General features: G+C 44.3%; 1 protein-coding gene across 2 annotated transcripts in view; it reads right to left on the bottom strand.

Annotated features, from left to right (window-relative positions):
- The window catches only part of DPM3 (dolichyl-phosphate mannosyltransferase subunit 3, regulatory), a 63,106-nt gene that overhangs the window by 13,834 nt on the left and 23,585 nt on the right, over positions 1 to 25,687 (bottom strand). Inside the window, exon 1 of one of the 2 annotated variants that reach the window (XM_069650146.1) lies at positions 17,008 to 17,125. The exons of the other annotated variant lie outside the window; for it this stretch is intronic. Within the exon in view, the coding sequence (XP_069506247.1) occupies positions 17,008 to 17,022 (15 nt within the window). The 5' untranslated portion in view covers positions 17,023 to 17,125. Of the gene's footprint in view, positions 1 to 17,007; positions 17,126 to 25,687 lie in introns of those variants that run through there. 2 annotated transcript variants of the gene reach the window in all.

Below are 25,687 nucleotides of genomic sequence, written 5' to 3'. Positions count from 1 at the left end.
AGCTATCGTGCCTTGCTCACTCTCCCACTGCAGTCTGTACAGATCATATAGATTGTCTGTTTGGGGACCACACAACCTAGACCATCTTAAGAGCAGGTGTGTGGTGTAGTGTAATCTGTAGAATATCAATTTGAAGAAAAAGTTCTTAGTTTCAGATAGTTTGCTCAATCAGATCTGCAAAGTCTGTATTTTAAACCCCCTTTTTTATCGTGCCATCAAGTAATCAAACATCTTCAATTATATTTTGTTGGTGATTGTAGCTTAGCAAGCATAATTGTTATGCAAAGTGTAAACTTAAATTGCTCTTATTATTAGGCTCAACTAGTTGGTGTGGTGCAGCGAGGTGGGGTTTTGGGGTGTGAGGTTTTAAAGGTAAGGGAGAAGGGAGATTTTAACTTGATGATGTATATGAGGGGGCATGGTAATTTGGGGGAATAGTTCAGATCGTATTACAACATGTAAATATTGCAATTGGTTATGAGTCGTAGAGCCCGATAGGTGCCTTGTGAGGGCTTTCCTTTGATTCCAGTCCGATTTTGGCTAGGGTATGTGTGCCATTTTGAGGGAGTTGGGGGTATATTGCAATCGTTTTTTTTGGGCTCGTGGCTGATTTCTAGAGGGATTTATTAGTTGTTTCCCGTTGACTCCCAACCAGTTTTCTGTGCTGTTGTGCCTATAGAGTGGCTTGGCCTCCTGCTGTAGTACTTTGTTTCTGTCTTTTTTACTTTCCCCAACCAGCCCTTTTGCAATTGGCTGAGGCAGTCAGGTGTCCCTTTGCTTCAGTCCTGGCAGCCATCTTTCCCTGCTTCCTCTCCCTTTCTGAGTGTAATGTGCAGCTTTCCTGTACACAAACCACTTGGTCATGAGTCCTAGGGCCCGCTAGGTGCCTTGTGAGGTCTTTTTCTTTGATTTTGGTCCGATTTGGAGGCGTTTGGGAGTATATTGCAATCTTTGGGCTAGTGGCTGATTTCTAAAGGGATTTATTAGTTGGTTCCCTTTGACTCCTAACCAGTTTTCTGTGTTGTTGTGCCTTGGAGTGGCTTGGTGCTGTAGTCCTTTATTTGTTTCTGTCCTCACCCAGCCCTTTAGCAATTGGCTGATGCAGTCAGGTGTCCCTTTGTGCACTAGCCCCGTCCCAAGTGGCACCCCACTTCATGTTCCTGTAGCCGCCAACCCCCGAGCCCTGATTGGCCCGAGTAACCCTTTTGGGAACGATCCCCAGGGCAGCCTCTGCCTGTGTAGACCCTTCTGCAAAGGGCCCCAAGGTTAAGGGCAGCTCCCGAAGAAGCAGCTTCAGTTGGTGTTCACGTGTGAAGCCAGTGGCCAGCCGTCATCCAGCAAATTAGCCAGATAGTAAATAGTATTCCTTTCACTGCTGTGTACCAACCTTTAGCTGGGTTTAATTTACTACTTAGGCGTTCTCCCTCCATCCAGACATCTGAAATCTAGGTGTTTTGCATTTACTGTTGTGCCTCCAATTTAGGAGTTCATCCTCTGTCCAGGTGAAGATGAACTATGCATCACATAGAGTGAATTGTGAAGATGAACCATACATCCCACTTAAAGTGAAATGTGAATTTTAGCCATGCGTCACATCCAGATAGATTTGTGAAGTTTAGCCATGCATCACACTTACAATTATGGAGATTAGGCATTTGTCGCAACATATAGGACTGTCTAGATTAGCCCATTGAACTTAGCGAGTAACCAAATCACTTAGCACCCAGTTTCTACTTCCTCACACACACCACCCAAACACTATACAGGCCCACTAGGCTAGCCAACCTATACCCTAACACACACCCAACACAAGCAACACACACACAACAAACAAACCCAGACACTGGACCATACCCATACGGACACAACAAGCCAGTGCACACAACCCTAAATAGCAGCAATCTACATATAAAACACACAGACAAACCCCAACGCAACAAACAGCCACACAGAAAACATCCCAAGCATTGCAGCTTACCCATACGGATTCAAGAAGCTAGTGCACGCAACCTACCATCTGCAAAGCAACACACAAATACATCAGTTTCTCCAGGTTCTGGACCTATCCTATCATTCTTCTCTCACTAACCAATCCCATCCTCTTTCTTGCACAGTCACGCAAGCACCTGGCTACTGCCCTTGGGTGTGTTATAAATTAACATATAGGCAAAACAGGTTACATTCCTAAAACCTGGAATGAAAGTCACATCCTGTCAGTTCATTTAAAAGGCCCTTCGAACATACAACTAATTACAGAATGCTCGCCATGTTATATGTTCCATCTAAAATATTTGCTAAAAATACTATTATCTGAACTGAATAATTGGATTGCAAAGAATAATATACTCCCACCTAAGCAGATGGGCTTCATAAAAAAATCCAGCACCTCCCACAATCTGCTAATTGTTACATCCATAGAATATGCCTGGAAGTGCAGAGATACCCCTGTATATGCTGCTTGATTTTTCAGCAGCTTTCAACTCTGTGCTGCGTAATAGACTGTGGAAGAAATTGTCACTATGGAACATCCCGGCAGACTTGCTTAAGATGCTGATGTTATTATGTTATGTTAAGTTACATATATTCATTCAGCGCACATACGCCCAAAGGCACCTTGGCGCTAGAAGCAGAGGTACAGATTTCATAAGGATGTTAAAATAGCATAGCAAAGTTTTCAAATACCACCGAAATGTAAGATGGTCAGCCGTAGCGCAGAGAGAGAGGCAAAGTGTTCCAAGCCTTAGCAGTCGCCACTGAAAAGGCACCATCGCCCATATGACATATATTCGAAAACATCAGTTATGATCAGATTAGATGCGGAAGGCAAACTGTCACGCTCTATACCCACACAAAGCGGTGTTAAGCAAGGATGTACTGCCGCTGCTATGCTCTTTAATTTATAACTCGCAGACGTCGGATTGGCTTCGAGTAATCTGATCACCTGCCCTGTTAAAATTAGGTGTCACTTAACCAGCTGGCTAGCCTACGCTGACGATCTGGTCTTGGTCAACCACACTAAAAAAAAGGGCCTACAAAGTTTGATTCTTGCGTTAGGAATATGTAGTATCTTGCCTCCTGCAAGATGCCCCCTGGATCAGAGAGGACATTGAGCAGGAACCAGACTGACCCAGGTAAGTACAAACAGAAGTCCTAATCATGCCCAGTTCTAAACATGCCAACTAAAAATTCCAAAGACAACCATGTACCCAACAAACAAACCATGCCTCAACCCTTGTCCCCAAAGAAAACATGAAAAAGGATGAAAAATATAGCAAAATGACTAACACAAAGATCACACAAAAAAAAAAAAAAAATCACAAAACGCAACCACAAAAGGAAGGGTGTGGTGCGTGAACTATGCACAGCGAAAACCATGCAAAACCTTCAAAATAAACACCACAAGAATGTAAATTGTAGTGTAATGCAAAACTCAAAATTTGCAACAACAGTTCAGACGCGCACAAAAGATGGAAACATTTTGTAGTGCAGTCCTAAACTAAAATGGCCGAATTAGATTCTTTAAACATAGATTAATCATCAGTAACACCTGCCAGTGTGTGGTTCAACTGGTGCTCGACAACCACAAACCACATGCACAACACTGGCCTAAAATCTGTGTGCCACTCCAAAAATCATCAACCAAAATCAACTGGCGTGCTAAACTACAATACTTCACTCTACACTGCACCGCCTGGCACCACAGAACAACTACTAGGAGTCTGAACTTACCTTACTCCTAAAAGACACCAACCTCAACACTAGAGAACATGTGCGGTCACCTACAATGCACAAACTACTACAATACGGGCCCCTTGTAAAAAAATTCACACGCACAACTTGCGTTAAAACGGATCTCCAAATTACAACATGGGCCCCTTGCCCTGGTCTCTACACAACTACCCTACTCAAGGGATTAATACTCACTGGAGCACTCCTAAGTGTCCAACCTACACAACTACCCTACACTAGGGACAACCTCACTGGAGCACTCCTAAAAGTGTCCAACAACTAAAAACAAAATTATGGGGTTCCTACGAAGGATTTTCAATACTACAGCAAACACACCTGGCCAGCGTGTGGAAGCCTCCCCACCAAACAATGCATGCCACTCCAGACATGTGCTAACTCTCACACGTACACAACCACAAACGTGCTACATCTCACACGTCTCATCTCAATGTCTTCAAAGCATTGAAGTTTACCAGTAAGGAATTGGCGAATTACCTTCACCTGACAACGTTCTTTGTCCCATTCATGACTTGTGTGATGCACCGTCAGTACATAAACAACCCAATGATTTGTTTTATTGTTTTATTTATATAGCGCACAAATCCCTGGGGTATCTACGCACTTGGTTGCAGTGCTTCAGGTTACAGAAAGGAAGCGCATATGGTAATTACATCATAGAGGAGCATATGGAAGTAATAGAGCACGCGTAAAGTGCAAGAGAAAGTTCAAGGTAGGTACATTCATAGAGCCTAACCCCATGTTGCAGGGCAGCAGAACACACAAATGCAAGAGTCAATTCAGTGGGCATAAACATGGAGCCTACCCTATGTTGCAGGGCGGCAGAACACACAAATGCATGACTCAATTCAGTGGGCAAGGTCGGGTGCGTGCCCTGGAATGTCCTGGTAGCGGACAGGGAGCAGACAGGGTCTTAGGAGTGGGCCTTGAGAGGAGGGCCGGCAAAGCCTGCCGGCTCACCCATAGACCGAGATGACTGAGGCCCAGCCAATCAGGAGCAACAAAAAGAACAGGAAGGCACTCGGTGCGAGCGGTATGGTGGAATGGCTAGGCTTCTGTAAAGGAAGAGGCAATACGAGTGCAAAGCACAAAGCAGGAGGCATTTTGCACCATAGCACACCCTTTTTAAAAAAAAATAAAAAAAATACTCAAAGCACATTATAAAGGACAGATGGCATTTCAAAGCAAATACCTCAAAGCAAATACCTTGCGCTCGATCGCGCTTTCCACAAGTAAGCCCCCATGGCTTACCTTTGTTGCGGGTGGTGAGCAGGGCATCTTCCAGTCTCCCGATGTAGACGGGAGAGGAGCAGGGCCACCAGGACCCTGCTGGTTCAGATAGCATCCTATACATGTTTCATGCACATCCAAGGTGATTTACTTAAACAAATCAATTGAAGCACAGTGGTTCCAAACACAGCTACTTCCTTGCAAGAATTAGTGTTTCACAAAAAGTGCAAGGGTCTACACACTGCTCCCATGTCAACTCCTTGAGCATCAGCATAAGAGAAGGAGATACAACTGGTGGACATCCCCTGGTAAGTGGACAGTCAAGAAGTAATCATCCATTCCCTCCCACATCTTGCCAGTTCTTAGCTCTCCCTCTCCACTTCCACCCCTTCCAGTGTGCTGGTTCTGGACTCAAACTACGCCAACCATTTCCAACCACACCTGGCCTGGTTCTGGACTTCATACCTTTTCTTCCCATTTCCTGTTCACCCTATGTAGGTTTGCGCTTTCGTACTCTATTCCAGCTCCACACTAGTTAAGTGTTTCCATGACTCCCATAATGTCTCCTAAAAATATAAAAGCACCAAGCAATGGGATTGCGATCGTCATTCTTTGTCATTTTTGCAGTTGTTCTTGTAAAAAATAAAATAAAAAAATAAATAAATCATCCTTGAAAAAGAAACGAAATCAGCCCACCTAATGCATCTGCGAATGGTGTTGGTGACGAGGCCACTCTTCCATACACGCTGCGCCAAATGTGAAGGATAAATGATGGCTTGCGTCAAGAGAGGTCCTTTCCAAGTTAGCCTAAGTTGCTTTTTTTATGTCACGACTTCCCCTCTACAACAGGTCAAGCAAAAAAAGATTCATGGGACTACCCCTGATACACATTCTGTTCAGATACTACCATGTAACAGAAAATGGGACCACATTAAAGGAAAACCAAACAGATGATGTTTTCAAGGCTGTTTCCCCTACACAGGGAGTACTCCCAATTGGGCTTGCAGAAGTAATGGAGACCAGAAATACCCTTTTATTGAAGGACTTCAAACAGAAGGATTCCATGGTTTCCAGGGCTTCTGCAAAGCTATTCACACCCATGACCGACCATGCAAACACTGCCCTTTAGCGAATGAAGGAAGAAGGAAAATCTTTTCAAGATTCTGGCCTCTATCAGCTCTACCCAAGAACCCCCGACCAGGTATCCCTAAAGGCCCAGACTGCTGTCCACTATGCTCTGATCATGGACATAGCTGATCCTACATCAAAGACACTTAAATTGTTGGGACGCTGCAGAATGCTAGTGTGAAGTGTCAAGTGTAATGTGTGCTGCGATCCTGCCGCAGCTTTTCTCTGCCTGGAGGAGACCGGAGAGAGGCAGTCATTGAAGGCGGCACGTTATTTTTTTTTCTGTGAGACTGATTCGACTCAGTCTTCAGTGGCTGTGAGGTGGAGGCGGTGCTGCTCTATTAAGACCATATTCGCCTGCGGTCACTGCAGTCTTGCAGTTTGGGAAGTTGGTGTTGAGTGCGTGCGGACTGCTGACTGACTGGAATCTGGAGCTGGGGCCAATGACCAATTTATCTCTCAATTTGGAGATCCATGCCCTAACCTCACCCGACCTTTGCCAAGACTACCTCCCCTCCCATAGCCTTCCTTTTCTTTCTTTTTCCTTGTGTGGCATTGCACTGACTGGCCATAGCGTACTGGAGGGGACTTATATACTCCCCAGAACAGCAGGGAATGAAGGTTTCTACAACGTTAACCCAATGTATGGCAGAAGACTGTGGATTATCTTTGAGTCAGCCAACTATGGAGCCCATATTCTGCTGTGAACTGCTGAAATTGATTGTCTTTTGATTTTCATCTGGACCCAGCACACGGCTGACCACTGCGAGCAGTTAACCCTTGAGTCAGCCATTTGTGGGATCTATATAGTGGCCATTTCACAGCACCCAGAGTGTTGCTCCTTAGTGGGTGAACTATTACGGGCATCCTGCATATTTGCTGTATGGTGAACTGTAAATTGCCTCGACAGGCTGCACTTGGTCCAACAGGCTCATTTTTACTTCAATTGGATTGAGAAATGTGGACTGAGGCTTTGGAAGCAGCTTTATAAGTTACTCTACAGAACAAGTGGCACTCTTCTTTTGGACCATTTCATTATGACAGTGCACATTAAGGTCGGGGGCAGTGTGGCCCTCGGGCATTTCCTGGTCTCCTTCTGGCCATTTTGTTGATGCTGTGCACTTGTCCCTCTTGTCCAGTGAACAGCAGCTACAACCAGCGGAGGGGGGCACAAATACCGCCAAAATTATTTTGGTATTCCCAACACAACATCCCAGGGGACTAACAAAACCATGCCATTGAGGGTGGATGAACCGAAACCCATTTGAGGCAGTGGAGGATACCAGTACAAAGAGCTCTTCCTTCAGATTCATTGCATAATATGCTTGCAGGTCCTAAGAATTCTTCAATTTGTAGAAGGGTGCACTTCCATCCAGTCTTTCTTCCCTCTACCCCCAGAATCCATGGTGACATACAGATAGGTCTACATTCTGTGCCACCAGGCATTCAACTAAAAAATTCAAGACAGATGAATTTGTTTTTGGCTCACATCAGTTTAATTCGTTCTTGTTTAAAGAACCTTCAACTAACAAGATGGGGCCGCAAGGTGTGGATGTCAATTTGAGTCGGTGAATAGAAATCTGCAATGTCATTTTACTGGGCATATACAATGATGACTCTTTCGAACCCAACCACGGAAATTGTGGGTGGGAGTCGCAAGAGAGATCACAGATTTGGAATGGCTGTCTGGGTGTAATTCCATCGTCTACATCCACATATCTGGCTTCCAAAAGGGTTTTGGGGGGGGGGGGGAAGAGGGGGAAATGGCCCGCGGCTGACCAATAGATATTGGAAATGGACAATGACTTTGACCCAGAGATACAACAAGCCATGGGTCGAAAGGTTGGATCTCAGGGTTTTTTCTAAAATTTGCAGCCATCTCTCAAGTCCCAATGTAAGTGTACGATTACAGCCCCTACTCTTACCCAGCTAGGCCCTCGATTTCCTATTCTGCAGAGTGAGAATGACATGGATATTGTAAGAAAAAAATATGACCACACAGACCTCTTTTATGACAGCACCTATGAACTTGGTGGCAGAGGTTCTGTGTCCTCCATTTTCATCATCTTAGTCAGGATATTTTTGGAATCAATCTCTTCCCATCGACTCTTATAGGCAGAGAGATTGGCCTATCTGGGGGAAATTTTCTTCCAATTACAACAAAGAGTTAACAGCGCTTTAAGACCAACAGAAACTGGCCTCGGGGGCGTTAAGGGCGAATACTGACACACTTAATCAGATGAATTAAAAAAATTGTCTTTTGTTGAGGGGTATTTGAGAGGGCTTTTGGGACGGGATTTTGTGGCTTGTGTTCACCATTCCTCAGACTCCAATTTATAGAGGGCTCAATTAAATAGCGTGAATCTGCCTGCCCAAGGATTTCCCAAATTGGTAAGAACTGGTGGGGATACCCCTATCCCAGATAACAGTCACTGAATTCCCCTACACCTTTGGTGGAGTGCATGAGTCGTCCAGAGCACCCTTTGGTGCTCACGGACCTACCTATGGACACCACAGTGGACGGACATACTTTGGTGGCAGGGGATCTCCCGGAGGCACCCATGGAGATTCACACCTTTCTAATCATGTAACTAGGAAAAAAAGTGGAAAGCCAATAAAGCCACAAAAAAAAGAAATAAAAAATGAAATAAAAAAACCAACCTTCTGCCAAACCTAGATCTGCTTTGAAAAAAACATGCAAATCACCTTTCTGTCACTGATATTATCATTGACTTAAATGTTCAAAACGATGATTTGTCAGTTTCTGGCAAAGAGACAGGGTTAACAACAATAAACGCGGTCGGGGGTGGAAGGTGGGGGCTGACACAGCCAAGCCAAATGAACTTGGCAAAAATATCAACCCCAAAGTGGGCCCAATAATGGGTCATCAGCCTACCAGTCCTATGGAGGGGCGTAAAGAGATAGGCGGCGCTGACCCCATTAATCAAGATCTTATTGGGGTAATTCACAGCCAATTCAAGGGCAAATGGCTTTAGCGGCTTCCAAATTAACTGAGGTATTGGGAAGAGCCCACCACTCCAAACATACTTCTTTCTGGGTATTGGATGCTACAATTACCAAGGAAATTAACTTGCATAGCTTAACATCACGAGACAGATCTGTACCATCTGTGGGTTTTGTAGGCTCCACAGAAAAAAATAACCAATCAATTAATCGGGAAAGGAACGTAGAGGGTAGGAATGGCGATACATTACAGGAAACCTGTGTTTTGGGGCATGGTTTAGGCCAAAATGCCCTTACAAAAAGTCCTAGAGATATTACAATGACGACCCCATTGGGGGCTCAGTTGACTTTGCTGTGTGTAAATGTGGCATGCTCCTCGAAGATCATTGGGTTGGAGGTCAACAGACAGACAAGGTGTACTACGCCAAATAGGTCTAAGGTGCTGGATCTATTTAAGCAAATTCCCCTGCGGAGGTCCTTACACTCTGGCGAAATTGAATTCATTTCACTCTCTGTTGACACACATGGCCGCATACTTTTTTTCTGAATTTTTTCTAACTTGGTATGGGCACAGATGGTTATATTTCACTCCCTGGGCTACGATTTAGTAGAACTCAATTCCAGCAATGCAGCCAAGCTGCATCTGTCACCCGTGGTCACTGTTCTGAGGGCACAGGCAGTTTTGAAGGACATGATTTCATCTGCATTGACCAGTATTCCAGTGGGGCTGCCAGCAGGGCGAATGAGGCTCAGGACTGGTCATGGCTTGAGTCGACCATTAAAATGTGTGTGTCCCTTACGAAGAGTACAAACCAATCCTAGCATTGGTGACGTTTAAGTTATTTTCTTGGAATACATGTGGGTTGAATAATTTCTGGTATGTGTGGCAGCGCTCCTCTGAGATTCGGAACTTTAGCATACTGTTTCTATAAGAGACGATGTGTACAGGTTCCTTTGAGTTGAAGGGCTACTCCACTTTCTTCTGCCCGGCAATGTGTGTGCTAAGGGCAGACCTAGGGAGGTATGGTAATTGCCCTTGACAACAAGCTGCGGATTATCCCCTCCATGTGGTATGTGGGGGGAGGGCATCCTTGCGGTACATGCTTGTTTTCTGGAGAGTATTGGCGATGTACTGCTCATTAACATCTATTGGAATCCAGCAAAACAGTCAATGTCTGCCTTCCACTCACTCTTAGCTGAAATATTTGACTCCTGGCTGGTTATCAACATGCCATAATTGTGGGAGGGGATTTTAATGCATACTGCTTTGAGGGTTGGGAGGCTAATTTGTATACCGCACCGGGAAATAAAAACCTTCTGAATGGCATGGAGTGGGATACCTTTATGATGAGCTGGGATATCCATCAATTGGAGGTTAAAAAGACTGACCTTGTTCCTACTTTTACCTGGCATAGGGGCAAATCCAAGTCGTGGATAGATAATTTGTTTGCCTCTACTCCCCTGAAGCTCAGGTCCTCTAATCTATATATTTATGATTTGGGGTCCAGCGACCATTTGATGTTACACTTTATGCAACTAGACATGAGGTGCGCACTATATTGGTTCCTGTAATGGGAGCGGTCTAACCTACCATTGGGATGGGACTCTGTACAATAAACTCAAATATCTTTTCAATGATAATAACAAGGGAGGATCTGAGGTCTATGGTCTGGGTGGTCAATCTATGGGGATGGGCTACAACCTTTGGATTTACGCACCATTTAGGTAATCAAGAGGGTAACGTTTAAAGCCAAACACTGGTTGAAACCATCCTACTCCCATGCGTTTGACTATAGAATTAAGGAATATAAAAGGGCTAAAAGAACAGCTTTTAAATAATTTGGGTGAAGGGACATTTCGAGAGAAGAGTCCAACATATTCAAAAAGTGGGAGGCCCAAAGGCATAGGAGTATTGTGAAGTCCCTGAGATATGAACTCCACTTAAAGGACAACCAGTATATGTTGAGGACTCTTCTTAATGCCAACACCAGACAATTTTGGTCGACAATTAGTCTAAAAACAAATCCTTCTGTTAAAACTGGTGATGCCATACAAGAAGAGATCTGGGTGTCTTTTTTTCGGGAACTTTTGACATCCCTTCCTGTTCGAACCTTCAACTTGATGCTCTGCGGATTCCCCATGATGATGGACCTTGCCCGTGGGCTCTTGAGGACATTGTTTGGGCTATAAATAAATACCTTCCTGGGCATCAGGTCGTGACGGTCTCACTCCATCGTACTGAAAAAGGACCCATTTGCCTGGGCTCTTTTCCTCAAAACCCACTTTGATGCCATACATTCCACAATCCAGTCCCGACCTTGTGGACTCAATAATAATATTATTATTATTTATTCCCATATATGAGAAGGGTGACCCGAACGATCCGGCCAACTATCGGACAATTACCTCGATCGATTAATCTTCTAAGGTTTTCTCCATTTTGTTGCTTATAAATATAAACACCTACCCAGCCAAAGCAAACATCTTATCCCGCTTTCAGGTGCGATTCCGTTCCCAGATGGGCACGCTTCTTAACGCTACCATAGCTAAACATCTGCTGCTTAGCACCAAGGCTTTCCAGGGCGGCAATATCTATAGGGCCTCCCTGGATTTGACTTCAGCTTTTGATTGTGCGGTTCACCAGCAACTTGGGACAAACTACTTAGCTTGATGTGCCCTCTAAACTGGTACACTGAACTGCAGCATTGCATCAGAATTGGACACCGAGAATTCGTTTAAACAAGGAAGGGTCTCTTTCTCAATCTTTCAAAGTCCACTTGGGGCTACGACAGGGGTGTACATTGGCGCCTATGCTTTTCAATCTAGATCTTAGTGATATCAAAGATCTGTGGGGTGGCCACGATTTGATACCAGTCAAACTCCAGCACTTAAAAATTCATTGGTTGACTTTCGCTGATATTATTTTATCAGATAGGACTCTTCCAACAAAAACTTTTATGAGTACACCACATTGAACATTTTGGTGGCAAACGAGGCGAAATCGAAGGTGGTCATATTTTCAAAAGCTAAAAAACAGAGAGTGATGCAGTGGTTTATGGGGCCCGAATTGGTTGAGAGGGTCTGGGTTATGCGATATCTGGGATACAATCTAATACTACATCGATTGCTATGTGGACATCAACGTTAAAGGCTAAGATGTCTCCTCTGCTGTCCCATATGAAGCAGATTATAAAGAAACTGTAGATTTTCAATTCTTCCAGCTTTGAAATACTACTACTTGGGGAAGATTGAGCCTGTTCTGCTGTATGGTTTAGATATGGCCTCTTTAAAACATTGGTCCTTGTCTAAATTCCATGCAAGGTTCCTGTAACGCTCACCTGATTCCCACGGAGGCGCTGGTCTTGGCAGGAAGGTGTCTGTGACTCGAAAAGTGATGTGCAGGACTCGATTGGCTTCTGGGGTCGAACCTCTTCTCACTGTGTGTCGAACCCGAAGGGTAAGGATTCTGTAGGTGAAAGAATATGGGGGTTAAGGGTCTGGGCTGTTGAATGTTCCTCTCCCTCTCTTCCTAGCTTCTCCGTAGAGCCCCCCCCAGGTCACGTGCTCACCTTAGATAGGTGAATGCTGGACTCTCCATCTGCGTCTGGTGCAGGGTGCCGTTGCCAGTTCCTTCACTGGTAAAACATAGGCTTCTTGAACTCAGAGGATCGTTACCGTCGTTAACTGCACGAGCGTTGAGTTTCCGGGCACCTTTTTAGTCTTTAGGTGCGTGGCGCGTTAATATTGTACAGGACTCTGTATAATGCTTTTCCCTTTTTGTCTTGCAGGACTCTGGAGATGGAAGATGGAGTGAAGCGCCTGGAAATGAGTAAGTAAATGCAAGCGCTCAAACTGTCTGTTTCCCTTGCTGCTTAGTCCGTGCTGAAGAGACGCCAGAGTATTTGCAGGCGTTCTATTGACGAGCGCGATGGGCGTAAGTAAATACCTGTCTAATGTCTCTTCTTTTGTTTTCACAGGCGGCGATGCAGCGTGAAGAAATCCGGAATTCGCGGAGTGCCGGTGAGTAATAACAATGCTTTTGTCTTCACAGGCGGAGGTGCAGCTTGAAGAAATCCGGAATTCGCGGAGTGCCGGTAAGTAATAACAATGCTTTTGTCTTCACAGGCGGAGGTGCAGCGTGAAGAAATGGCCGCAGCCGATGGATCAGGTGAGTAAGCACTGCTTGTACAGGTTGCCTTGCTAACCTGTTGTTTCTTGTCCTTGCAGGTGCTGTTGTCGACTGGATACAGGAATGGTAAGTATAATTCTTGCAGGTTCAGGATCGAAAGAAGAAAGGCCGGAACAGACTCGGTGAGCGTTCTGTAGAGTTGCTCTGCATCCCTCTTCCTCGTCGCAGTACTGAGGGAATTATGGGACTTAGAAATCCCTGACAACAAAGTTAGTCTTTCTAACTCTTTGTACTTTTGTTGGTTTGCCTTCTATTTTCTACAACATTCATTGAAGAATAGTGTACAAATCAGTTTCCAGTTTGGTTTGAAGAGAGAATAAGGAGTTCTAAACTTTCGATGATTAACATTTACAGACTTCTGTCCTTTACCTTCTTTGGAGTTTGGGAAGCATTTCGCTCTATGGGCTTCAGACTGGGTTTTATTAATATTTATAATACAGGAGTTTTCACATTTATGTGTTTAAACATGTGGAACAATGAAATAATTGTGCCAACAAGCGTTTAGGTATTTTGGCATTTGTAATATCTCTTCCTTAAAATGAAGGTACACACTGCATCTCACCCCATGGATTTATCTCACCTCCCTGGGCCTTTTCTCCTCCCAGGTGAACCTCCCGCAGCACACCACCCCCATGGTCAGCATCACTAGGCGCCTTTTTTCTCTGGTCACCTGGCAGGAGACCTTAGGCAGGGATTAAGTGAGGGATCCCTAGGATTCATCACAGCTCACTCTTACCAAAGAGACTGGGCAGTCTCCACTGGAGTGGTTAACATCACGAAGTGGGTGCCTTTTACTCCCTATTTTTGGAGGTTTGGAGAAAATGAATTATTAGGTAGTAAAGTAATTCCCATTCCAAATGGAATCTTTTTCAGGCTATAATATATTTTAATTCTAAAACAGGTATCTTTTTGTAAGCCTAAAAATGTATGCAAATTTAAAGATGCATTTTTACTTTAAAGTATTCTGCTGATAGCTCAATGTATATGCGCAAAGGAGTGCTATGTGGGTAGAAGCAGAGGGAAGCAGTTTGTGTTTCCTACTGTTTGTAGGGAAGGTTCTTGCTTCCAATTGTTTCCCCTCCAGAGTATTTATCGGTTTTTAGGGAGTAAAATGGGCTGTTACACCAGTCGTCTGTGGGGTTGGCTCCAGAGACTGAAACCAATCCCTGCAGGTTAAGTAAAGACTACTACTATCACTGCTTCCTTGCTGTTCATGAATAGTACAGAGGAATCAGGGAAGATGGGGAAGTCATAAAGCAAGTCCTGGACCCTTGTCATGTTCAGCACAGTCACACCTGAAGCCCGAGAGTCCATAAACCTTGTGCAGAACTCTGCACTGATGCAATATCGTCCATTGAAGGCGACAAAAACATTTTGCATATCTCAACAAAAAAGTCACTACTTTAAAGGCATATGGATATCAGTGTTCAAAGTCAATGATTTCACTGGGGATGCAAAACATGTTTGTAGTCATTTGGGGACTTTTAGGCACCCCAAAGATGTGGACTATGGCCAAGGTACCATGTTTGGGGTTTAGTTAAACACCACTCTAACTGGGTCCATGAGTCAACTGAACCACCTGCTCGAAATCCTGTAATGCTGGATTCAACAAATTGTGCAGTCGAGATGATAAGACTGTAGATGGTGTGTGGCACACTGGGTAAGGAAGAAACATGCTGGTATGCCTCTGTACTCTCAAACAAGCCCTTGTTGAACGTTTGAAAGGACAGTCTCACTGTATGTGAAGTCTGACCTAAATAAAGGTCAGTCTGTCAAAGGGATTAGATGGTACCTCAATAAGTGAGCCCGGCCTGCCCCAGGGCTTTGAAGACTTGATCCAGATGTGTGATCACCTCCCCTCAAGAATGAGCTTGATAAGTCTGTTTTTGTGGTAGGCTAACACGGATATAGCACCTAGTTGAAGAGATGTCACCACCAGTGTAAACGCTTGGGGTGGATTTTAAGAGGAAAGGAAGCACAACACTTAATTAGTGGTTTTCTACTGAAAATATGAGAAACTGGATATCGGCTGGATGGATAGGAGCGTGAAGGTGTGACTCCATCTGATCTTATAATACAACATGGTTTCCTCTGAAGATTAACTGAACGACCCACTGAAGGGTTTCCATTTTGAAATAGCTGTTGCCACAAACCTACCTACTGTTGACCTACTTCACATCCAGGACCCAGAAACTTCCAAATTCTTTTGTGACAAGAAAGATGCTTAAATAGACCCTTTGATATTTGGGATCATGCACAATAGCCCCACCTCTACAGGTAATCCTGAATACCTGTTTAAATCGCTTCTTGCGTGTCTGTTTTATGATAGTTTATTTATATAGCGCCTATACACAATGTATTTCAAAGCGATTCAAGGCAAGGGAAGGGAACAAGGGAAAATACAATGACATTCTTAGAGGCCATGAACAGTAAGGATGTGAAATTAACTATCGTACTCGGCCCAACGACATTTCAGATCGTGCAAGAGCCAAGACATAGATCAGGAGAGGAGGGCGAGAGTGGGAAGGAAATGGAAACAGACAGGCGACTAACGTACTAGCGCAACGACATTTCTGGTAGAGCCGGAGAAAAACAAAAGGTGAGGGAGATGGGTGCAGAAAGGGAGGGGAGGAACAAAACAAGTGACTATCATACTAGGCCTGACAACATTTCAGATAGTGCTGGATGGGGGTGGGGGGAGAACAGTAAGGGGAGGTGGGAGAAGACAGACGAGGTTGCTAGCATACTAGGCCCAGGGACAATTCTGATAGACTAAGTGCATAGAAGAAAGTAAGGGGAGGAGGGGAGGAGATAGGAGAAGGGACAGGAGGGGAGAAGAGAGACTAAGCAGTCAAAAAGAGTGGAGAAGCAAGAGGGGAGAGTGAAAACAATTGCAGAAGTCAGTAGTAACACATGTTGCAAGCCAGGATACACGATGAAGACGGGAACAGCATGATTCAGGGCCACCATGAGTACAAGATGCAAAGTAGTATAAGGAGCTCGGATGAGGGTGGGTCCAAAGGAGGATAGTCAGAAAGTGAATTTTGTAACCCACTTTTATCACCAGTAGCACTGATCTGTTTTAACTGTGGCTTTTCCAGGTTTCAAAAAAATATTTCAAAAGTGATGTCCTACTGAAAGGTTTGGCTCGTCTCCAACAGTCAGGATCTCAGATTCATCTTTGCTGGAGGTCTTGGAAATGACCATTCGTGCTTGTCACCTGTCCCCAAAAATCGGATATGGTTTGACTGTCAGAAGAAGGATTTTGATTTGTCTTACATGTGTAAGCACCTTGTGGCTCCTTTCCTCCCATTGGTCCCCAAACAAGAGCAGGTCTTGAAGCAGATCTTCAGGGACATGTTGCTCTGTGTTGTGTGCTAATCCCGGATGTGTTTGAGGTCTCGCAGACAATGCGGACCTTACGGTCACTGCAGTTCAACATTGTCAAAGCCCAGGTCTGCGATTAGCTGGACCTATCCAGTCATGTTGTTCAGTAACGTTGAGCACTATATTCCTTCCTCTATTGATCTGCAAAAATCTTGGAAGTCTGCCAAAACAGATTGGGCTGAATAAGCACACGACGGCTACGAGACCGGAAAGCACAGCTCAGCGAACAGTGTTAAATGAACTGAAGCTGCCAACAGCCCATCACTGCTCTCTTGCACTTATCCCACTCATTCCCACTAACTCATTTCCTTTTCAGATCCACCAGAGTGCCAGTGGACCACTCTGGTGGTGATAGTGCTAACCTTTAACATTAACATGTGCCCACTGTCATAGACATCATTTTTCGAAGTTCAGAATCTGCCTTCTTGTCGGTGGAGTGCCTCTGTGATGCCTCAGCTGTGGACACAGAAGGGTGGCCTGTAAACATGGAAGGAAGAGAATCAATTTCTGGATTATCTGCCATGTTCTGCTCATAGTACAGCAAATGGTATACGGATTAGCTGTGAATCTGGCATTATTATCTTTCTGACTCTTAATATTGCTTCAGGATCATCTTTGGACCTCTGCTATCAGGCAAAACATGGCTTGGGAACCTCATTGAATTGGCAAATGTTATGTTACTTTGCATTTATATAGCGCCTTATATACCATTGGTATGGTCTGAAGGCGCTGGTAGGTTGAACGCCCTTGGGAACCGAAGTTCAAGTCAGTAGAGAGAGTCAAAGGTGCGTGTGAGCACCGGATATGTGTGCAGCTGGTGTGGCATTCGTGTCATAGCTGCTTCTTAGCGGTAGGTGTGGTGGTTGGGAGGTCAATAGTATGTGTTTGTTCTGGCAAGAATTATCCAGACCGATCATGGCTGCGTTACGCCTGAGGAGAACGCCTGGCTGGGGGGTGTGTAACCAGCAGTGTTTAGTTAGAGTGATGGGGAGTATGAGGCAGATGTTGGTATGAGAACAGCTATACCGAATGGTGTCATAGTATCGCTGTGTTCCATTTGAGTGGTGGTGTAAAGAAGAGAGTAAGCGTGGAGATGTGAGTATGGTGGTTTACTGAAGGTGCTTGAGATCGCGCCCACTCCAATACTTCCATGAACTTCATCCGTTCCATGTACTCCAACTGTTCCATGCATTAGGACCGTTTCAAGCACTCAGACCATTCCTTTCAGTGTTCTTTCAGACATTCCATGCCCTCCAAACCATTTCATGTACGTCCCGCCATTCTGTGCACTCCAACCCGTTCCATGCATTCCCATCCGTTCCATGCACTCCCATCCGTTCCATGCACTTCAACCATTTTATGCCCTCCACCATTTTATGCACTACTCCCGTCATTCGTTCTAGCCACGTTATCCTTTGTCCATGCATCATCCATACACATAAGTCATCTTCGCACTGATCCTTTCATTCGTTCTACCCATGTTATCCTTACTCCATGCATCATTCATCCACATACGTCATCTTCACACGTTCCATTCACTTAACTATTTGTACCATTTCCCTCGTTCCACCCACTCCACTAGTTCCCCCCCACTTCGCTGGTTCCAAGCACATCACCCGTTCATTCACCTACTTCATCCGTTCTACCATTTCACCCGTTCCACGTCAGTTCATCGGTTCCATCCACACCCTTCATCCGTTCCATCCCCATGCTTTGCCCATTCCATCCCCATACTTCACCCTTTCCATCCCCATACTTCACCCGATATAGGGCGTCCACTTCACCCGTTCACCCTATATAGGGTAGACTTTCAAGACTTTGGTACAGTGACGTTATTAGGGGCACTGTCAAATCCCGCTATGCCAGAGTGGTGGTGTTATATACACTTCTAGAATCAACTTTGTACCGAGAGGAAATTAGGCACACTTCTAAAATCAGCCAAGGCTCGTTTATAGGCACACTTCTAGGTACAACCAGGGCACGCTATCAGGTACAATTCTAAATTCCACCAAGGCACGCTATTAGGCACACTTCTAAGCTCAACTTTGCAGAAATAGGATAATAGGCAGCCAAAACAATTTTGCAGTGGGGATGATATTAGGCAACCAAATTTAAATTTGCACAGTGAGGATATACAACTAAGGCGCACTAATGGGCACACTTCTAGGTAAACCAAGGGCACGCTATCAGGCACACTTCTAAATTCAACCAGGGCACGATATTAGGCACCCTTCTAAAATTCCGCTTTGCACGGAGAGGATTTTAGGCGCACTTCTAAATTCAACCAAGGCGCGCCGATAGGTACATTCCCAAATTCAACTTTGGACAGAGGATATTAGGCAACCCAATTCAACTCTGCACAGAGGAGATATCAGGCACACTTCTAAATTCAACCAGGGCGCTTTATTTTGCACACTTCTAAAATCAGGCAAGGCACGTTATTAGGCACACTTCTAAATTCAACTTTGCACAGAGAGGATATTAGGTGCATTTCTAAAATCAACCAAGGCGTGCTCATAGGCACACTTCTAAATTCAGCCAAGGCGTGCTAATAGGCACACTTCTAAATTCAGCTTTGCACAGAGAGCGTATTAGGCACACTTCAAAATTCAACGAGGGAACGCTATTAGGCACACTTTCAAAGTCAACCGGGGCACGTTAATAGGTACATTTCTAGAGTCGACCAGGGCATGTTATTAGGCACACTTCTAAATTTAACTATGTACAGAGAGGATATTATGCATACTTCTAAATTCAGCCAAGGCGTGCTAATAGGCACACTGCTAAATTCAACTTTGCCCAGAGAGGATAAAAGGCACACTTCTAAGTTCAACTTTGCACAGAGAGGATAATAGGCACATTTCTAGATTCAACTTTCACAGAGAGGCTATTGGGCGCAGCTTCTAAATCATTTACTCGGTTGGCACAGAATATCACGCTCTGCATAATGCGATTCAAAACTTTGGGCTGGGATTCCCCGTCCAAATATTCAAATATTGCCCCACTTCCACTTTGGCTTCTTGTTTGGATGAGGACAATGAGCATATGGACTGAGGAAATGAGTCACCTAGGGGAGGTGCTCTTTTTGGACTGCTTTTACGGCTAACAATTTGCTTGATCCAGTTCTCAGAAAGGGGGAGGGTGGCCTATGCTTTTAATATTTTCAGGGTCTCTCCCATCCAAAAAGAAAAAGGGGAGAAAGAGGAGGATTGTTGCAGATGATTGACCTCTTCCCCCTTGGTCTCTCGCTGATAGTGCATGAATGCGCTGGCGGTAGCCGCATCTGTTTAACAGGCCCTTCTCTCTTCCCCTTTGTCCGTCACTGCTGGTGCTACTTTATTAGTTATCGCATAGATGTGGTGGCGGTAGCCGCATCAGTGTAACAGGTCCATCTCCATCGGACTCAGAAATAGAGCCTGGACCTGCTGCCTGAGGTGCGACAGGTGAAACAGGCTTGTGCCAGTGGATGCACATCAACTCAATCCGCATATTAATAAAAATAAAACGAGGAAGCTCCTTGTCCCCAGACGCTGTACCTGTATTTTGTTCTACACCTAAATATCCAAGGGTCTCTACCACCACCTACGGTAAAACAATTCTGCTGATGATAGCAGGCAGGTTGCTGTACTCTGTTATCTCAACTGACTGTGTATACCTGCCCTTCATGGACCTCACTTCCTAGAGCCCAATAGAGGTTTGATTTTCCTGCACATCAATTCCACTTACCTCTCAGTGGCAGGACCATGCCACTTAACTCTTTGTGCTTAATGGAGTAGAATGCCACCCTGAGAATCTCCATGGTCTGAGCATAAATCAAATATAAGACAGGCATCTGAACAATCTCCTGTGGCTCAACATTTCACTAAATAAGGTCATTCAATTGCCCAAATCATATTTATCATTCTAGAACATATATGTCTACCAAGCAGAGGCGGCAACCTACTCAAATTGTTATTACAAAGAGAAGTCTATTGGATAGACCGTTTAGAAGTTTATTGGATAGACAGTTTACATTCAATGTCCCCTTGTGACAGGGAATCTAAACAATCGGTTATTGTTTTTATATGAACAAATCACAAGTGGTTCAAAATAACAAGCACGTGACTTGTATAGAAATGTGCAAATTCTTCTGTTTCTACTTGATATACTTTTCACTTGATGAATTTACTTTGTCTTTTCAAATTGTTTCATGATTAAATGTAATTAATTTGTGAAATGTTCCGTTTATTTTATTGAAAGTGTGCAGGCATCGTCAGCCTACAGTGTGCCCTGGTCTTGTCCCCCTAGCCCAGGTGGGACCTTTTCTCTGGCCCATATTTTGATTGAAACAAACATTTCTACGAACAGAGATGAGCCAAGATAAGACTTTTGAAACTCGACTTCATAAAGACACAAATAGGTATTGCCTTTGGAGAGTTTAAAGTGAGGAGGAAACCATCTCTTACAAAGAGAAAAGGGCTAAACTCATTCTAAAACAAGTACTACACATTAATTAGGCAAGGTGGAGGGGTGGTAATCATCTTTAGATCAACATTGGACTTTTATATCTCCACATCCCCTCAATTGGATCTATGTGAAGCAATCCAACTTGAAATTAATACTGATGCAACACACTCACTGAGCCTAATAATTATATATAGGCCACCACGAGATACTCCTTTTTGAGGAACTACTGGCACTAATAGGAGGCTCATGTAAAACAAACAGGGCTGTTGCCATTCTAGGAGATTTTAAACTCTGGGCCAATAACCTGCAGGATATGGAGGTACAATCCCTACTGCAAACACTAACCTCTCTTGGTTTCGCACAACTGGTGGACAAATCAACTCAAAGCTGGTAATATACTTGATTGGATTCTAACAAAAAATACTGAACCTCTTTTAAAAAATGTAGAATTATGCCCTTGGTCAGATCACTTTTTGATGCATTTTGTTTTACCATTAAATTCCGATAGGGCCCCGAACAACTGCTCCTGTTGAAATGCGCAATGTAAAAAAATATTACGGCTGATGCTTTCAAATCTACCATACGACCTCTGCTACCACCCCTGGGTGGGAACCTGTCTTTGGAAGAATTTACTGCTGCTTTTAGAAACACCACTAATAAAGCTTTTGACATTCTTGCCCCTCTCCGTCCCGTTAAAAAAAAAGGATACAAACTGTTTCTCCCCTGAAATAATAATTTCCGCTAGGAAAAATAAAAGGAAATGTGAATGTCAATGGCGCAATCACCCCTCCTCTATTACTCTGGCAGCCTATAATATAGCGGTCAAGGTGTAGAAGGATCTTACATTGGAGGCTAAACAATCATTTATCAATGATGGAATTGAAAAGGCCTCGATAAAATCTAAAGAACTTTTTTCAGTGCTTAAAGAGCTTAAAGGGCCTATTATTGAACACAGGTTAAACATTAATAATGACTGGTGCCAGGATATACTTGACAGCTTCTGTCAGAAGACTCGGCTTCACCAAGATCGTATCAGAAAAAAGATTGAATCTCAATGTTTAACCGAGGATCCAGTGTCTCCACCTCTGGATGAGCCTGGTCAAATGATAATACCTTTCACCTTCACCAAAATGATAGAGCAAGAGGTTTCGGTGATTATTGAAGGGCTTAAGCCTACATCTTGTAAGGGGGATATCTTCCCTACCACACTCTTTAAAGAATTTGAAAATACCCTCACACCATGGGTTACAGAACTTATTAACCGTTCTTGTGAGAGGCTGTTGCTACTTAGCATCAAGGAGGCATGGATCTTTAAAGAAGGATAATCTAGACCCACTGGTGCCATATCGCCCTATCACCAATGTTCCGTTTATACTTAAAATCTTGGACTTTTGTTGAAACTAACAACATATTGGCCAACAAGCAGTACGTTTTTAGAACCAACTATGGAACCAAGACGGCCCTCTTAGATCTGAAGGCCAGTATAACAGAAATTGAGGAAGCAAGCTCTGCTCTTCTGCTCCTGTTGGACATGTCCTCTGCGTTCGACTTGGTCGATCATAATCTTCTAGCAGAGAGACTCCAGAAAATAAGCCTATGCTCTCCAGAAGCACTGCTATGGCTAAAATCATTCCTTGGCCCTAGAAGTGCTTGTGTTGGCAAGGGATCCTCAAAGTCTCAAAAAGTCCCTGTCATGTGTGGCGTCCCTCAGGGATCATGCTAGTCTCCCCTACTTTCCAACATATATATCAAATGTTTATGCGACCTGCTAAAGTCCCTGGGCATACAATTTGCAAACTATGCTGATGACACTCAGATGTTAAACTATATGGGGTATACAAAGATGATCGGGGTACTTTTAATTGGATTTATGAGGCAATCCAGAAATGGATGGCCCTAAACTCTCTTGCCCTTAACAACAAGAAAACAGAGTTACTGGTCATTAGTACACCTCACAGGCTAATAAATGTGGACGCATGTTATAAGGCCTTTGGAATAGGTGGCAATAAGATTCTGGTGTCCGAACATGTAAAGACCCTGGGAGTGTTCTTTGATGCTCATCTGACTTTTCAGAAGCATGTGTCTTATCTTAAATCGGCATGCACCTTTCTCACACACCTTCTATGGCAACTACGTCCTTATTTGTCAGAAGTCAATAGACCGTCAATTGCAGCAGCCATAGTGAAGTTGGGCTACTGCAATAGCCTTCTTATAGGAACCTCTAAAGGTAACTTCAGACCATACAAAATGGAGCAGTACGGGCTGTCTGTGGGTTGAGTCGTCAATCACACATCACAGAATACCAGAAAAAAACTACACTGGCTCTCGATAGAGCAGCGACCAAACTTTAAAGGGCTGGTATAGTCTTTTGTCTTTCAGGTAACGCTCCAGAATATCTCTGATCTAGGCTACAAATGGCCACACCAAAGCATGCTCTGCGATCTAACAGTCAGATGTTACTGGCTCAACCATGCATAATTCTGAAGAAACTAGGCGGAGCACGTTTTGCCACCTGGGCTCCAAAAAAACTGGAATATAATCCTGCTCTACCTAACACAATGCGTAACATTGCAGCAGTTCAGAAAGCGTCCCACAACGTTTCTCTTTGATGTCTAAGGTCATTTTTGAGCATCTGACTAACCCGGACACCTGAAAGGACTCTGCCAGTCACTTCTTCAAAGTGACTTTCAATTACCCCTCACTCTGAGCCGATTTGTTTCTTGTTTATCTGTCCTCGTGAGCGCCTTGAGACTTTCGGGTGAGTGTTGCGCTATACAAAAACCCATTTAGTTAGTTAATTCAGCTGCATTTGGACATAGTCCACAATAGGGGTGTACAAGGTGCAGAGATTTGTCTAACTCAAGCCAGACTACATTACAATGATGAAGTTAGAAATTATCACCTTCCAAAGACCGGAAAGAATTATGATGTTTGGAGACATTGCATGCAAAAGCTCAGAACAAGGTAACTCTCAAGCAGCCTGTAAACGTTCTCAGTAGATGCACCCTGCCCAGATACGAAACTAGTTTACAAGAAAAAATTGATGGGGCAGAGGGGTTATATTTGGGTGGACCAAAATTACGAAATCTGCACAATGTTTTGGCCTGCTCATGGTCCATGAAAGAGCCTTTTGCAAAACTTGCGTAGAACTAAAACATTAAAATAGGGCAAGCAAACACTTTAACCTGATCACCCTTCCAAGGTTTAGCGCAAGGTTTTCAACTGTAATCTAAAAGCCTGTGTTTGACATCCGAGTTGTTGGGGGCACTCATTCAACCATCATGCTGGATGGGAGAAGAAAGAAATGCAAACGTGTGGGCTCAATTAGATCCGGACATCCCATCCTCTAAATCTCAGGGGGCATGCCTCAATTAAATTTGGTCTCTGCAAACCATCATTAATGCTTTGACATGAGAGTGCAGCTAGACAACGTTTTTGCAACCTCTTCAACTCTTGCTTTATGTGGCTTTTTCGGAGAATGTTAGTCACGACTCTGGGTAGATTTTCGCCCCGTCTCATTCAAAATTTGTGCGTTTCACATTGCGTCAGTGTCCAAGAAAGAGGAGGGAGGATTGAGGTTGGTTCGCAATCTGTCGGCACCAAGAAGAGAGTCAGTGAATGATGCCATCGACCGCAACATTTGCTTAGTGACTTAGGCATCCTTTGATCATGTAGTAGCTAGGATGAGGAGACTGGCAATGGGTACACTGGTAGCAAAATCAGACACAATCTGCATTCAGGTTACTTCCAGCGCATCCCAACGATTTCAGGTTGCTAGGCTTCCTATTCGAGGGTGCCTTTAATTTTGACAAGACCAATTCCATAGAAATGCTGAATATCATGCACGTATTTTGAATATTTCAGTACATTATTGGAATGGGTGGTCAAAAAAGAAGCAGCATGCAATGAGGTAGGGCATTAACTGGATGTTTTTCTGCTGCTGGATTCACCAGGCACGAAGGAGTATGAGGCTTTGTTGGACGTTTTCTTCAGTGGGATGGAGGGCCAGAGAGTTTGTTTAGCGCAAAGGTAGACAGTGGGCCCAGACATGTGCACAAGTTTACTGTGAATTGAATTAGATTCCATAGAAAGGGTCTGAAGATTGACCCTTGGCAAAGTGACAGCATTGATGCACGATTTTGTGCCTCTCCTCCTCTCTCTCCACATGGGGTGTCCACTAGGGCTCTATACTCTCACCCTGGCTTTTCGATGCCTTGCTGGCCCCTCTGGCCTACCTGATCGCCACCTTCTCTTCTAACTTTCTGTGTTATGCGGATGACACTTAGCTCTCCCTCAGGATCCCCTCAGACTCCTCTCCTTCCCCAATCATTCCCGACTGACCATTCGCGATTTAGGATTGGTGCACCGCCAACGATCTCTGCCTTAATGCCAGTAAGATTGCGATCCTCCTCATTGGGACCCCTGCTCCTGCTTTCCCTCCATCACTCTGGCCGCCCTCCTTGGGCCCTCCACCCTCACCTTCCTGCGAGGCAAAAAAAAAATCTTGGTGTCATCTCCATTCTCTCCTTCTCTCTGCACATCTTGGACCTTGCCAAAAAAGGCCCACCTCCAGCTGCACCTCCTAAGTGGTATTCT

The sequence above is a fragment of the Ambystoma mexicanum genome, chromosome 1p (genome assembly GCF_040938575.1).
Source record: "Ambystoma mexicanum isolate Mex_15411 chromosome 1p, UKY_AmexF1_1, whole genome shotgun sequence".
NCBI lineage: Eukaryota > Metazoa > Chordata > Amphibia > Caudata > Ambystomatidae > Ambystoma > Ambystoma mexicanum.
Note: the sequence above shows the minus strand (reverse complement) of the source record. Positions and strands in the feature narration are given on the sequence as shown.